Consider the following 15,087-nt stretch of genomic DNA (forward strand, 5'->3'; position numbering starts at 1 on the left):
AAAGAAAAAGTACAGAAATTCACAGTTAGTTGATATAGTAGATGGATAGAGTACCAGGACTTGTCAGCAGGACCCTAGTTCAAAATGGTTTTAGACATTTATTAGCTGTGTAACCCCAGGCAAATCACTTAACTCTGTTTACCTTAGTTTCCTTATTTCCTTAAATGAGCTAGAGAAGGAAATGGCAAATCATTCCAGTATCTTTGCCAAGAAAACCCCAAATAGGGTCACAAAGAGTTGGATATGACAGAAATGATTGAATAACACAACAACATACAAAAATATTTATAGCAGCTCTTTTCGTGGTAGTGAAGAACTGGAAACTGAAGGGATACCTGCCAATTGAGGGAGGCCTGAACAAATGATGCTTTATGAAGCCAACAGAATATTAATGAAGATGATAAATTCAGAGAAATCTGTGAATTGTATGAACTTGTATGGAAAGTGAAGTGAACAGATTCAGGAAAATAATTCATATAATAATCACAATCATATAAAGACAAATGTGAAAGATTTGAGAATTCTGTTAACACAAGGACTAACCACAATTCCAGAGGATGCAAAATGAAATATGCTATCCACTTCTAGATAAAAAGATACTGGATTCAAAAGTGTAGATTTGGGGGGTATTCTTTTTTCTTTTTGACACATCTAATGTAGGAATTTGTTTTGTGACTGTACATGTTTGCAACTGTGTTTTTTCCTTCCTTGCTTTCTCAATGCAGGAGAAGGGAGTGAGAAGAAGAGAATGTGGAACTAAAAATAAAACTTCTTTTAAAAAACAAACACTGTCCTAAATGATGGAACTGGTGACAATATTTGGAAGGCAAAGAGGCAAATTTTAATTCCTTAAGGAAAAAGCTCCAAAGCAGAGCTTTTTAAAAGTGGAATTGGCTTCACAGGAGCTAGAGAGCTCCTTATCAGCAGAGATCTTACATCAGAGTCTGGGCAGCTACTTGTCCAGGAAGTGGTAAAAGGGTTCCTAGGTAAACAGAGGTTGACTAATTATTTTTGACTCTTGAGATTCTAGGAATTCATAATCAAAAGAGGTAAGACTAGAGAGGCAAAGGGCAGTATGGGCAATGTACAAAGAGCACTGGATTCAGTAATCAGAAAAAGTCAGAGGTATGTCTACCAATTACCAATTGACTTTGCAAAAGATGAATAAGCTGGAAAAACTTTGTTTCCTAATCTATAAATTTATGTCTAACATACAGGGTTGTTGTAAAAATCAGATGAATTTAAGTATGTGAAAACGCTTTAACAGGAGATAGTGGGGAAATGTCTTTTGTGTAAGAAATAAAAATCATTAACAGAATATTCTTTTAAAATTACTTCAACAGTTAAAGCAATTATCTACCATTTATAAGGAGACAAAGAAAAAGGAAGAGATAAGTGGAGGAAGGAAAGGATGAAGAAATGGTATGGTCCACATGAAATAATCTTAGTTACACCTACAGCTGTAAAAATCAAAAGAAAAGATGCATGGTATCATTATACACACATCAAGTCCTCAGTGAAGTCAAGACCTCATTCAAAAATTCAGCCTCAAACACAAGAAACAGAATTTGACATGGAAATAGAGCCTTAGAGCAAAAAAATATCACACTTAGAAATAAAGCCTCAAATAGAAAGAGACCAAGACACAGATACAAAGATGAATGAAACTCAAGATCACACAGATAGCCAAGACATAAACACCAGGAGCAAGACACTCAAAGCATTGATTTAGATTACACAAATACCTCATTCACACATGAAGATCAACAGGTAAGCCTATCAGAATTCAGCAGTGGTGAAGAAGAATGAACATTACCTTAATAACATCAAAAACAAGTGCAAAACATAAAAAATCTCATAAAAATAAAATTTTGTGGCAACACAAAATTTAACACAACACTACACAATCACACACTGGTTCCTGATCCAGGGAATTCTTCAATCAAGTCGACAACTGACAAGATGTGTATCCAGCAAAGGAGAAGAGAGATGAGATTCCGAAGATTCCAAAGATTCCAGAAAAATCAGGACATTGGGACCAGCACCAGGACAACATGAGAGACATTGCACAAAAAGACTGTACAAGGAACTGAATTGTGACAACACCTATGTGACTTGGACAACATCTCCGGAAGAATCACAAGGAGAGAAGATGAGCAGATCAGGATTAGGTTTGAATAGTGCAAGGTTTTCACATTCAGACACAAACCACAAGGGAAATGCACACACTAGGATGCATGCAACAGAATATAAACTATTAACAGAGAGATTCTGAAAGAAGAAGGTGAGTATAAACCAGACAGCAAATATTAGGTCATAAGTCCAACACATAGACACAGTAAAGTCACATCACATGTACACAGTATAAATAGATGTAAATAGATTTGAGTACAAAGTACAGTGGCCATAATAAACAAGAGAACTCAGATTCCTTGTAAGGTCAGAAAGTACTCATATTTAATAGGAACATCACATGAAAACCTTGTATATATGCAAAGAATTGCTACTAACGAATAATGCATAGATTACTAACCTCTAGGGAGAGAGTAGTGAAAAGGAAATTCAATTCTAGTTAGCATAGGGACAGTGTAAATAGTTATGAATGTTCAAATAGGACAGTCAATAGAAATGTCAGACAGACATTGTATAGTGAAGGTTAGTTAGCAATGAAACTAATAAACTAATACATTAACAATAGTTTAAGAATTACTTATACATACTAATCATCTAACCATAGATTAGGGACCGAAGAGATGAAAAATGTTAGAATTTATTATGAATTAGGGATGTTTATCTAAAGTTCAGCGTTAGAAACCTAAGATAGTTTGTTGCAGGATTACATTGACTTAGAAGAAGTAAGAAGATAGTTATTGTTAAATGTCTTTATAATGCTTACATGTTATACTTGTGTTCAAATGTTACGACTTATGGAAACATTGTATTCAAATCCCATACTTTCCCAGAAAATCTATCCCAAACCTTGTCATTAGCATTAGGTAAGGATAGGTAGATAGGACATTAGCTAATATAAGATTTGTTATTTTGGGAAGGGTAGTTAGTGGGATAGGAACACATAAGTTTAGATAAGCATAGAGTAGAAAGTCACCAATGAAGAAGATCATCAGGAAATTTGCAGGTTGAAATTTTCAAAAACAAAACAGCATTTATGTTATATTCATAATCTGGGAAGTGATGGATGCCACCTTGACTGACAGGGATGGCAGTTGGAAGACTCGGAATGCTCCCAGGTGCCATGAACCAGGCAGTTGGCCCCACGGTATAAATACCTCTGACAGCCACTTTGAGGGAGGCTCTCTGGAGGTCTCTGGACAGGAGTCTCTGGACTGGGAATCTTGGAGTGGGGAGTGAAGGGTGGAAGGGAGGTCTATGAAGAAGAGGGTTGGAATATCTCTGAAGCTATTTCCTGAGAGACTGTGAGAAAAGTGCATCACCAACACTGATAGTGAGAAAGCTGAGAGAATAAGACCATCAATACAGCTGCATCAATAGCTTCCCTATTCTCTGGCTTGGCTGTGGCAGTGCCTGTCCAGGGAGTGGGAGTGAGCAAATCTCCAGCTTTCACTTAATCAATAGCCTCCAGTCCTGATTGTCAACTAGTTTATAGATAATAGACCAATAGAGTCTCCAATCCCCAATCCTTGTCATTGTGATCCTTTCCCTGAGTATAGATAAAGAATGTTCAACAAGTACCTTCCTGAGTGGTTTTATATCACGGCCCTTGGGAAGGGAGTCAAACGCAGTCAGATCCCAAAAGTTACCCAAGGCAAATCAATAGCCCAATACTAATCTATCCAACCCCAGGTTGGACCTAGAAAGGTTACCCATCCATCTAACCTCTTGAGGGTCCTCCCTGGGCAACTGTTAGAAAGGGAAAATTACAGCAACTGTCAAGGTTATTCCTCCATCATCTGCAGCTGAGGAGAATACAGATAGATACATCAATATCATTGTACATCTATATGTCTCCCTTTTTGTTTATAACACTATATATACAGCTGTAATGAATTATTGTTCACCAGATTCAATTTGCTAAGATTCTTCTTAAGAATTTAAGGTATGGAAGGGGGAATGGGTGGTGCTGGGGAGAAGGGGAGGAGCTATTGTCCTAATCACAAGACAAAGCCAAAGGATGAAATATGATTTACTTGACAGAACATGACAAAGGAAGCCAGGCAGTCTGATTTTTTTTTTTAGTCCAATACATGGCTAATGATGAAAGGTTTAAAATCACACACTTCTGTTTCTTTAGCTGAAAATGAAGATTTAACTATGCAGCCATGATTTATTTTACCAGAGAAATATGTGGGCTAACTTAAATATTTGAAAAGGGTTCTGAGAAAAGTTAATTATAAAAATATGCTGTGTCATGTTTTATTAAGTACTTTCTATAAAGGTTTTTCTTCCTGAAAGCCAACAAAATTTGGAGAATTCAGTCAAAGAGAATAAAAAAAGGAGTTAAATATAAGAATAAAACACTGTGGTACAATGACAACCTACTCATCTAGATTGGACTAGAGTTGGAGAACAGGAAATGTTTGGCCTCATCTTCTCATTTTTATGTCCTATTGCTTTCACAGTGTGGTCTTGGGTGGGCGGGGCTATAAGTTTTCAGTGCTTTCACAGTGGCATGATCTGGGGAGAGTTCTAGTCATTGTTCTGGTCTTTGCTCTTGTCCTTTTGCAGGTACAGCCCTGGTCCCTCAAAACTGCTATCATTTCTCTATGCCCTGGAAATGTCATCTACAACTGCTAATGGCAACAGTGCTGCCAAATGGTGCCTGATCTTATATTAAGTGCTAGCACAGGAACCCCCTGTAATCTCTTTCTGACTCTTTCGCTACCTGAGTGATTCTCATGCCACAGCCTCTAGAGCGCATATTCTTGCTCCTGGGCAGCCCACAACCTCAGTGTCCATAGATCTTTTTTTTCCTGTTGTGGGCTGAAAAAAATGAATCATTATAACTTTTTATTGGCTAGCCTGCTTTCTGCACATGCTTGACCCACCATTGTCTACCCTTACCACTCTTCCGCCAAGGAGCCAATACACAGAAGTTAAGGGTTTAAAAAAAAATTAAAAAAAAAAATGTAGCTTGCAGGCCTAGAGCATGGGCTGGAAATTCAAGCCTTGGGCAGAGGAAGGGAAGCAAGTAGATAGAACTCCAACTCTCCTACCCTTTGGCAGTTCAGGACTCTGGGAGCTGGTTTAACTGAAAATGTTTGTGGACCAGTATGGGGCTTATCTGACAAGCTTTTCCAGAGCTGAATTTGATATCAAATGTGAATATCTTCACAGGAAATTGATGACTTTAGCTGTTTGAGATTTAGCCCCTAAAAAAAGATTGGCTCAGGATGTCTTCACAGATGATTCTTTTCTCTCAGGATCTTTTTTTTTTAAGAATCTTTTTTTTTTTAAAAACCCTTAACTTCTGTGTATTGGCTCATAGGTGGAAGAGTGGTAAGGGTGGGCAATGGGGGTCAAGTGACTTGCCCAGGGTCACACAGCTGGGAAGTGTCTGAGGCCAGACCTGAACCTGGGACTTCCTGTCTTTAGGCCTGACTCTCAATCCACTGAGCTACCCAGCTGCCTCCTCCCTCAGGATCTTAACTGCCTCTGAGGCTACCAAGATGGAGGCTGGCTTAGGTAATGTATATATTCAGGCCTAAATAGTTTAAGTTAAAGGATTCTCACACCCACTGACTTAACTAAAACAAGGGTAAACCCTTGGAGGTTTATCTAAAAAAATCCTAAATAACTTGGAGGTTTGGGGTAGATGTACAGGAAAGAGGGAAAGGTAAGATCTGTTTAGTAATCTTCATTGTTATCAGGACAGCTTCTCCCCTAATGGGGAAAACCCCAACAGAGATCTTCTTTCCTTAACTACCTCACAAGCTAATCTGTTTCTCTATATTAACTAGGAAAAAATGCAAGATGGTTAAGAGTGTCGATTGGAGATCTGTAGATTCAGGTTTTGTTGAGACATTGCTAGTTGGATTCCTTTGCAGCAGTTATCTAAGTCAGGGTCTGTGTGAGACAGTCTTATTGATTGCTTATATGGGTAAATAGCTACATTCCACCAAGCTCCTTAAGTCAGTTATGCTAGGCTTCAAAGAGAAGTAGTAATCCCCCCACCTTACCTACCCAGCACCCTCTCCCCCAAATAGAGTGAGGTCACTCAAGCTTGGGGTGCTGATTTTATACCCACATTCTTAACTGCCCTAACTGTCCCTCTCTTGGGATTCTACGGGGTAATTCACTCCACTTAAGATTCTTCTGGCTATAGCTCCCATGAATTTAATTATCATCTTTGTGTTGTGTAGATGGAATTTGTTCCCCAGAACTATCTTACCCAGCATCCCATTTGCGTCCTTACACTATGTGCTAAGGTAGGGAGGATATATTTTGATTTAGTCCCTCCCCCTCCTCCCTCCCTGGTCTTCTGTGTAAATTTCATAAAAACCATATTTAAAAATTTTTTGAGAAAAAAACTTCAGGAAAAGAAGATTGTTAACTCCCCAAATCAAGAAAATGAACTGTTTGGAGAAGGTGCCATAAAGAAATCTAAAAAGAAACCTAAACTGTATCAGAAGATGCGGAATGAACTTTGGGATATAATTGACTGAACTTAAGGGAGTTGAACACATTTATTCTGAATGTAAACTCTTATGCCAAAGGGGACTATCCCTAATTGGCTTTTTGTCAATGTGTCTAGCAAACAGTTGCACTCTCTCTTCTATTTCCCTCTTATCTCCAACTATTGTACTTTCCTCTTAGTGCAATATTGTATGCAATTTTAGCTAGAATATCTTTAAAGGAATAAGCTAATTATATTAAATGATTCATTGGGGAGACTAGTTGCCCAAAGAATCATTGGGGGGATTGTGAAAATAGGATTAACTCTCCCCTTGTCTATTTTTAGCTAATCAAATCAAGAACTTAAAGTACCCCTACTTATCATTATGAGAGTTCACAAGTCACTTACTAGAATGACAACTCCAAAGACCACTCCCCCTCTTCCCCCTTGGGCAGTTCTAGGCAAACTGAAAGATTGCCATTGGTTTCTGTGAAGGAATGACAGGAAGTGATGTGCAAAAAAGGTGTATAAAAAGAGACCAACATGGTCTAGCATTCTTTCTTTTCCTGGCTTCTGGAGAGATTGGTTCCAAAGATTCTTCCTTTCCTGGCATTTGGAGAAATTGGTTCTAGAGATTCCTTTCCTGGCTTGAAGGAGACCTTTTCCCTGGGCTTGCTGGGTGGGTGACTAAGATTCCTTCCTTGGATTTGGAGGAGGCTGCATTGGTGGAACCTTGGCTGAAGACACCACTGGGACCTCTGGCTAAGGATTACTGGGGAATCCATGGTGGGACAAGGGATGTGGGGAAGCCCCTGTGGGGCTGAGTCTCACTTCACTGGAGAAGAGCTGGTAGGATGATTAGACTCTGTTTCTTTATCTACATTTTTCCACTTTAACTCTTTCCACCTCTTTATAAAAAAGCTGCTAAAAGTAATTTTGACTTAAGCTATAATATTTTTACATTGTTGACCTCAATATTACTTCATAACTATCATATTTAGCATAAAACCTAAATTTAAATTCTTATACTTCTTCCTGGAACAAGGCTCTGGAGGCTGGGTGGAGAGCTTGGCAGGAAAGTTTACTTACGTGGTCATAGTTAAGCTCTGTAATTCTATTTATTTCACTTCTACTTCAAGTGATTACTAATAAATCTTATAAAATATAATACTTGGGGGTTATCAATATTAATTTTAATCTTACATTTTTGGCAACCAGAAGTCTAGAGTTTAGGACTCACAAATTTATGTGTCCAGCTTAACCTCTCCCTTGAACTTTAGTCCCACATCAGTAATTGCCTATAGGGAATTGGAACTCAAACTGGATGTCCTAGAGACATCTCAAAATCCACGTCCAAAGCAGAATTCATTATCTCTCCTCCTCCCCAAAACCTATCTTCCAAATTTACTTGTTTTGCATCTGACCCATTTACAACCAATGTCTTAGTTCACCCCCTCCCAAAGTTTCACCTAGATCAGTGATGGGCAAACTATGGCCCGTGGGCCAGATGCAGCCCCCTGAAATGTTCTATCCAGCTGCGGGACATTATTCCTAATCTGACGAATACAATGAGTAGGATACAATACAATGAAACTTTGAAAGAGTTGCCTTAGGAACAGACTGACAGAATAGCATTTCCTTTCCTTTGGCCCCCTCTTTAAAAAGTTTGGTCATCACTGACCTAGACTACTGAAATGGCCTCCTAATTGGTATTCCTGCTTCATCAAACTCTTCACTGCACTCCATCCTCCCAAAATGGCTGTCAAGTGATTGTCTTATTTGACCTTGTACCTCCTCTCAACTCCTTAGTATAAAATATAAACTCCTTTATTTAACTTTTAAAAAGCCTTTGCAATTTGATGCCAACCTAAATTTCCAATCTGTCCATTACTCCTCCTCCTGTGATCCAGCCAAAATGGCAATCTTGTCCTTCACACTCTACCTCCCATTTCCATGTCTGCACTTGTCAATTTTCCCCCATCCCACCTATGAATGGGATGCACTTTCTTCTCACCTCCACACCCAAGAATACTTCTCTTCATTCAAGACACAGTTTGAGAACTATCTTTTACATAAGACTTTATGTAAGACTTGTTTTTTCCTTGTCCCCAAGATCCCCCCAACCCCCCTTAGCTGAAGCACAATTCTACTGGGTTTTACATGTATCATTGATTAAGGCCTAATTCCATATTATTGATAGCTGGACTAGAGTTATGGTTCAGTGTCTACATCACCAATTTATTTTTCTATGTTAACTCTACCTATACATACATGTACTTATTGCCTCAGAATGAAAGTTCCCAGAGAGACAGGATTGTTTTCATGATTTATATTGCTACCCTTAGCACACAGCACAGTGCCTGACACATGAAGAACTTAATAAATACCAACTAATTGATTGGTAAGGGGGAAGAAAAGCACAAAAACAAAATGTATAAACAGGACAAATCTTAGCACTATAGAGTACTTCTTAGTTGTTCTCATTGATCAAACTTAATAGTGCTTACTGAGCTCTGTTTCAAGATTCACAAAAAGGAATCCACATGCAGTTACTATAAATGTTGTAGCTTGTAACAGATAGAGAACAATGGTAGACAGAGGTAAGTGGGTGGCACATTTTTAAAAAGGCTCTGTCTATGTAAACTTTTTTTAAGGGCTAGGCAACTAGAGTCAAGTAACTTGCCCAGGGTAACGTGGCTAGAAAGTATCTGAGGCCATATTTGAATCCAGGACCTCCTGTCTCCAGGCTTGGTTCTCAATCCACTGAGCTATGTAGATACCCCGCCATGTAGATTTTTTTTAAAGCTACATTTTAGATCTTGTAAAGCATTATATTCTGTTGCCCCTCTGCCTGCCTTGCCCTGGCAACAACTACTTTATAAAGTATGTGTCTATGTTCAGCATAGATAGGTCAAGACTGAACCAGAACATAGTTAGAAGCTGTCATAGTCCTAGGATGCAAACTTGTCATAACTGATCAGACAAAGCAAGAAGGATTTCTCTGATTTATGTTTCTATATACTTCAGAAAAAATACAAGGCATTCTACTCTGAGAATACTTTTATCAAAACATGATAATAGATCAAAGGTATATAATAATAATAATAATAATAATAATAATAATAATAATAACAATAACAATAATAATAATGATAATACCCAATGGCAATAAGAACAAAGACAGGTCAGGAAAAAAATCATAATTTTAAATGAGTTATTTCTTTTTTCCATAATACATAAAAGTTCAAGGTCTTATTTTCAAATTCTTTGAAGGCAGGAATTGCTCTTCCAGCATGTAGTACAATGCTTTCCTTTATTTACTAGGCATTCTGTAAATAGTTGAGGAGTTGAATTGAACATACTACTTAAATTTATCTGTATTTACCATAAATTAAGTAAATCACACTTATTTATAAGTTCTGTAAGCTCTTTTGTCTCATTTTAGATTCTAGTTTCTCACCTGGCCTGTTGGTGGCTGCCAGAATGTAAACCTGCTGCCGTGATTCTACACCATCCATTTCTGTAAGAAGTTGACTCACTACCCGGTCACTGACAGCTGACTGAAAAAAGAAATGGGCTTTCATGAAATACAAGATAAGAAACAAAAAACATAAACACTAATTTTATTTAACTAATACAGAAAAGTCCTCCATCAAACAGTATGTTTGTTAAATTGTGATTAACAACTTTTGTAGCAGGAAATCTAGTCCAAGCACACCAAAGCAATATGCACCATTCATAAAGACGGATCTTTTTTGGAGGGGAGTTTAACCTAAGATTATGATGAAAAACCCTGGATAATCTATAATTTTCAAGCTTACATTAAAATCTTAAATTTAGAGTTTTCTTATCTTCCAACAAAGATTTGTACGTGTTTTTCTTTTTCTTATTGTGCTCTTTAGACAAAAGTGTAAGCTGTTCCACTGCAGTGTCTAAGAGGTAAGATAAAGATGCAAAGTAGCTACATATAGATAGTTATATAGAGAGATGTATACAAAGATAGAGGAACCAGGTGGGACAGTGGCTGGAGTGAAGAAGACCTAAATTCAAATATAGCCTCAGAAACTTCTTAGCTTGGTAAACCTGGGCAAGTTACTTAGTATGTTTGCCTCAGTTTCCTCAACTATCAAAACAGTGATAATAACAGTACCTACCTCATAGGGTTGTTGTGAGGATAAAATAATATATTTATAAAGATACTTAGCATACTGGCTAATACATAGTAGGAATCTTATACTTATTTCCCTTCAGTTTGCTGAGTGATTCTTGGATCAAGTTCTAGCTCCTTTACTCTATGGAATATTATATTCCAGGTCCTCCAATCCTTTAATGTAGAAGCTGCTAAATCTTGCGTAATCCTGACTGTGGTTTTCTGGCTGCTTGAAATATTTTCTCCTTGACCTGGGAGGTCTAAAATTTGACTATCATATTCCTGAGGGGGGATCCTTTTGGGAATATTAGGAGGTGATTGGTGGATTCTTTCAATTTCTACTTTGCCCTCTATTTCTAGAATATCAAGGCAATTTTCCTTTATAATTTCTTGAAAGATAATGTCTAAACTCTCCAGGTAGTCCAGTAATTCTTAGGTTATCTCTTTTGGATTTATTTTCCAGGTCAGTTGGTTTTCCAGTGAACTATTTCACATTTTATTGTATTTAAAAAAATTTTCTTTACTTTGATTGTTTCTTTGTTTTTTGGAGTCACTAACTTCCCCTTGCCCAAATCTAGTTTTTAAAGCATGATTTACTTCTTATGAGCTTTTGTACCTCCTTTTTGTAAAGTGTTCTTTTCCTCAGTTAATTTGTGTACCTATTTTTCCATATGGTCACTTCGAACTTTGAAGAAATTTTTCTCTTCATTTTTGCCAACTGGCTCTATTCTGTTTTTTAAGATATTAATTTCTTCAGCATTTTTTTGTGTCTCCTTTATCAAGCTGTTGACTCTTTTTTTCATGATTTTCCTGTAACATTTTCATTTCTTTTCCCTATTTTTCACCCACCTCTCTTATTTGACTTTAAAAATCCTTTTGGATATCCTCCATTCATTCTTTTTGGGCTCAAGAGCAATTCATATTTTTCTTGGAGGCTTTGGATGCAGCAGAAATGACTTTGTTGTTTTTTTTCTGTCACTAAAATAATTTTCTAAGTTGAGTTTCTTTTTCTTTTTTTGCTCACTTTCCAGCCTTTTTTCTTTTCTTTTAATCTAAAAAACTGTTAAAAATTAGGCTATGTAACTATGATGAAATGAGCACAGTTCCAAGTTTCAGGTTCTTTATGCAGCTGCCTTCAGAGCTGGCTTTGGGGATCTATCTGCTTTTAGTTCTTACAAGGTAGTATGATGCAAGGAGAAGTATGATTAATACTGTCCTGGCCAGTACTCTGGTCTGTGAGTAACCACAAGTACTCTTTTTTTACCTCTTGGAATTCCCAGTTCCCCTGTGTCTGCAAATGCTGGTGTGTACTAGTACTCCTCCTCACTCTGAAACTTTGCCCTAGGACTGCCACCTAGAACTGGGTATGGGCAATGCACAAGAGTTGTTTTTTGTTTTTTTTTAAAACCCTTACCTTCCGTCTTGAAGTCAATACTGTGTATTGGCTCCAAGGCAGAAGAGTGATAAGGGTAGGCAATGGTGGTTAAGTGACTTGCCCAGGGTCACACAGCTGGGAAGTGTCTGAGGCAAGCAATAATAAAATAATAAAATTCAATAACAAAAGTTGTTAGCTACAGTGACTCTTCTCTCCCTCTTATGGAGTAAGTATCTAATAGGTATCATCTTAATGATAAAAGGGAATAGGGGGGCAGCTGGGTGGCTCAGCGGACTGAGAGTCAGGCCTAGAGATGGGGGGTCCTAGGTTCAAATCCGGCCTCAGACACTTCCCAGCTGTGTCACCCTGGGCAAGTCACTTGACCCCCATTGCCCAACCTTAAGACTTCCACCTAGGAGCCAATACATAGAAGTTAAGGGTTAAAAAAAAAAAAAAGGGAATAGGTTGTGTATTTAATCTTAAGTTTTAGGGTTGCAAGAGATCTTGGATATCAAGTCGAACCTATTCATTTCTATAAGTGAAGAAATTGAAGTCAAATCATGTCAAGGGACTTAGTCAAAGTTATAGAGACAGCCAAGTATGAAGGCACGATTTAGAACCAGATGTATTGTATTGCCTATAGGGAAAATACTGGTTTGGGGTACCCTGCACTGAACTCTTTGTTTGTTAGACCACAAGATAATGTATACAACAAAAATTGAACTTATCCCAGTATGAAGCTTTATTTTTTCCTAATACACAAAACCTGGAATTACATTTTGCCCCAAATAATTGAAATTACTCATGTTGCCTTCTCACTTTGTAAAAACTTTGGATAATCAATACTCAGTGCACTAAGCACTTTGAAGTATCATGTTTTCACACACCATGCAATCGACTTCCTTTTAAAATGTGAAATATGGCTGCTCTCTACTCAGGGTAGAAGTTCTTAACCTTTAGTTCATGAACTAGTTTTTAAAAATAATTTGATGGCAATATTTCAACATATAAATATATTCAAAACATTTCAACACTCTCTACAATCATATGTATTTCACTATATACATTTAAAAACATTATTTGGAGAAGAGGTTCACTGTCTTCAAGAGATTGCCCATGGGATCCATGACACAAAAGAGGTTAAGCCATACATATTACTAATCCAGATTGCAAACTAAGTTTATACTTTAGTATGAAGCCCTAGCGGACTTCTTAAAGCTCAGGGTCACAGTTAGTAAAGAACAGAGGCAGGACTGAACTGAAATTTTCATGCCTCTAAAATAGGCAGTCTCTCTGCTTACACTACATTGCCCCTACATACTCATTACATTTGAAGCAATCTGCCACATCGAATATATTTTTTCTTCTTTTGCCTCATCACAAAAATTTTATTTGAACATTAAATGAAAAATATAATCATATTTAGAACTTCATTTTTTCAATATCTAAGTCTTTGACAAGAAGGTAGCCTAATTCCAGATTGTTTTTCTCTTTTCTTTTTTTCCCCTTAAACCCTTACCTTCCATCTGAGGCCACATTTAAACCTAGGATCTCCTGTCTCTAGGCTTGGATTTCAATCCACTCTGCCACCCAGCTACTTCCCCAGATTGTTTTTTCAAAGGGAAAAGAGAAATGAAATAAGATTTGGATTTTTCCTATACCAAATTCAAAGGAAATCTTTAAGAAGACTTTAAGTTGGGTTTTTTTAAAGGATAATTCAACACAAAATGTCTCTGTGTTCTGAGAAAATATAAATGTTAAAAGTGAAAGAAATGGAAAGGGCAGAGGTTGTTAAGTGAATGATTAGAACACTTTGAGCTTTTCTAAAACTGGTTTAACTCAGAAAAAACTGTAGTCAAAGTCCAGTCTGATAGTTCAGCTAGAAAAATAAACATAGATGGTCAAATGTGGATCTCTGAACCACTCCTTTATTAATCCCACTTTTAAGTGAGTCTCTTGAAGCTTTGCTTAGAAACCTAGCACTTTGGGATTTCCTGGGTTGCAGCATTAAAAAAATCCACTTCTGGGTTTATGTGGTCAGGGAAGCCTGGAAGCCTTCTTTCTCTAAAGCCCCCAAGGTGGCAAGAAATGATGTGAGAATTCAAAGTTTAATTCCCCCACCCACCTTTGTTATAATGTAGAGAAGGACATTATCAATGTAGTGGAGTAGTTGAAATATAAGCAAGGAAAAATGAGGGAGAAAAGAATCATGGGTCTGTGTAATACATCCCAGAAAAAGCTAATATTTCACAAACTCATCTTCTTAAGAAAAGGATATGTTAAACTTACCCTTTTAAAATGAGATATGAATACATAAAAATTTATCATCTGTGAGACTTACCTCCACTTTTGCTCTTTGAGGGCATAATCCATCTAATTCATCAAAGAAGATAACACATGGAGCTGAATTTCTGGCACGCTGGAAAACCTGTCGCACAGCTGACTCACTCTGTCCAACATACTAAACATGTATGATAAAAAAAAGGAGACAGCTCAAGTTGAGTGGAGTTTAAAAAACAAGACAATACTAACAGTATCCTGTCAAGATGGCCATTTGAATGGGAAACAGGCTGCCCAGCTCTTTCCATAATCAATTGCAGCAAAACTCTGAAAATGAACAAGAAATCCAAAGAAAAACTAGAATTGGTAGCTAATATACAGGAAACGAAAAAACTCTTCTACCACCCCCTTCCCACCATTTCACCCTCACCCCCCAGTCAAACTCATGCCAACATGATCAGAGACTGCACACATACAGCCAACAAGTTTCTGTCTAGAGGAAGCAAGAGGATAAAGTTCTCCTGAGAAAACCCCATAATTTTTAGGAAGGCCCTGGTTGGGGAGTCTGAAGCCTTGGGTGAGTATTTATTAGGATGGTGCCCAAGCATTCAGACTATAACAGCCTATGCTTAGGTTCTTTAGGGTCACCATCCCTGAGCTCAGAGACTGGCAATGACCCAGAAGAAACAG

At 37.5% G+C, this 15,087-nt stretch overlaps 1 protein-coding gene across 2 annotated transcripts in view; it reads right to left on the reverse strand.

Moving 5' to 3' along the window:
* NVL (nuclear VCP like) overlaps positions 1-15,087 on the reverse strand; it is a 113,971-nt gene that overhangs the window by 36,597 nt on the left and 62,287 nt on the right. For both annotated transcript variants that reach the window (XM_044676361.1, XM_044676362.1), the window contains 2 exons: positions 14,459-14,578; positions 10,053-10,152 (listed from right to left, as the gene is read on the reverse strand). In XM_044676361.1, the coding sequence (XP_044532296.1) occupies positions 10,053-10,152; positions 14,459-14,578 (220 nt within the window). The remainder of the gene's footprint in view (positions 1-10,052; positions 10,153-14,458; positions 14,579-15,087) is intronic.

This window comes from Gracilinanus agilis, chromosome 4, assembly GCF_016433145.1.
Source record: "Gracilinanus agilis isolate LMUSP501 chromosome 4, AgileGrace, whole genome shotgun sequence".
NCBI classification, from domain to species: Eukaryota; Metazoa; Chordata; class Mammalia; order Didelphimorphia; family Didelphidae; genus Gracilinanus; species Gracilinanus agilis.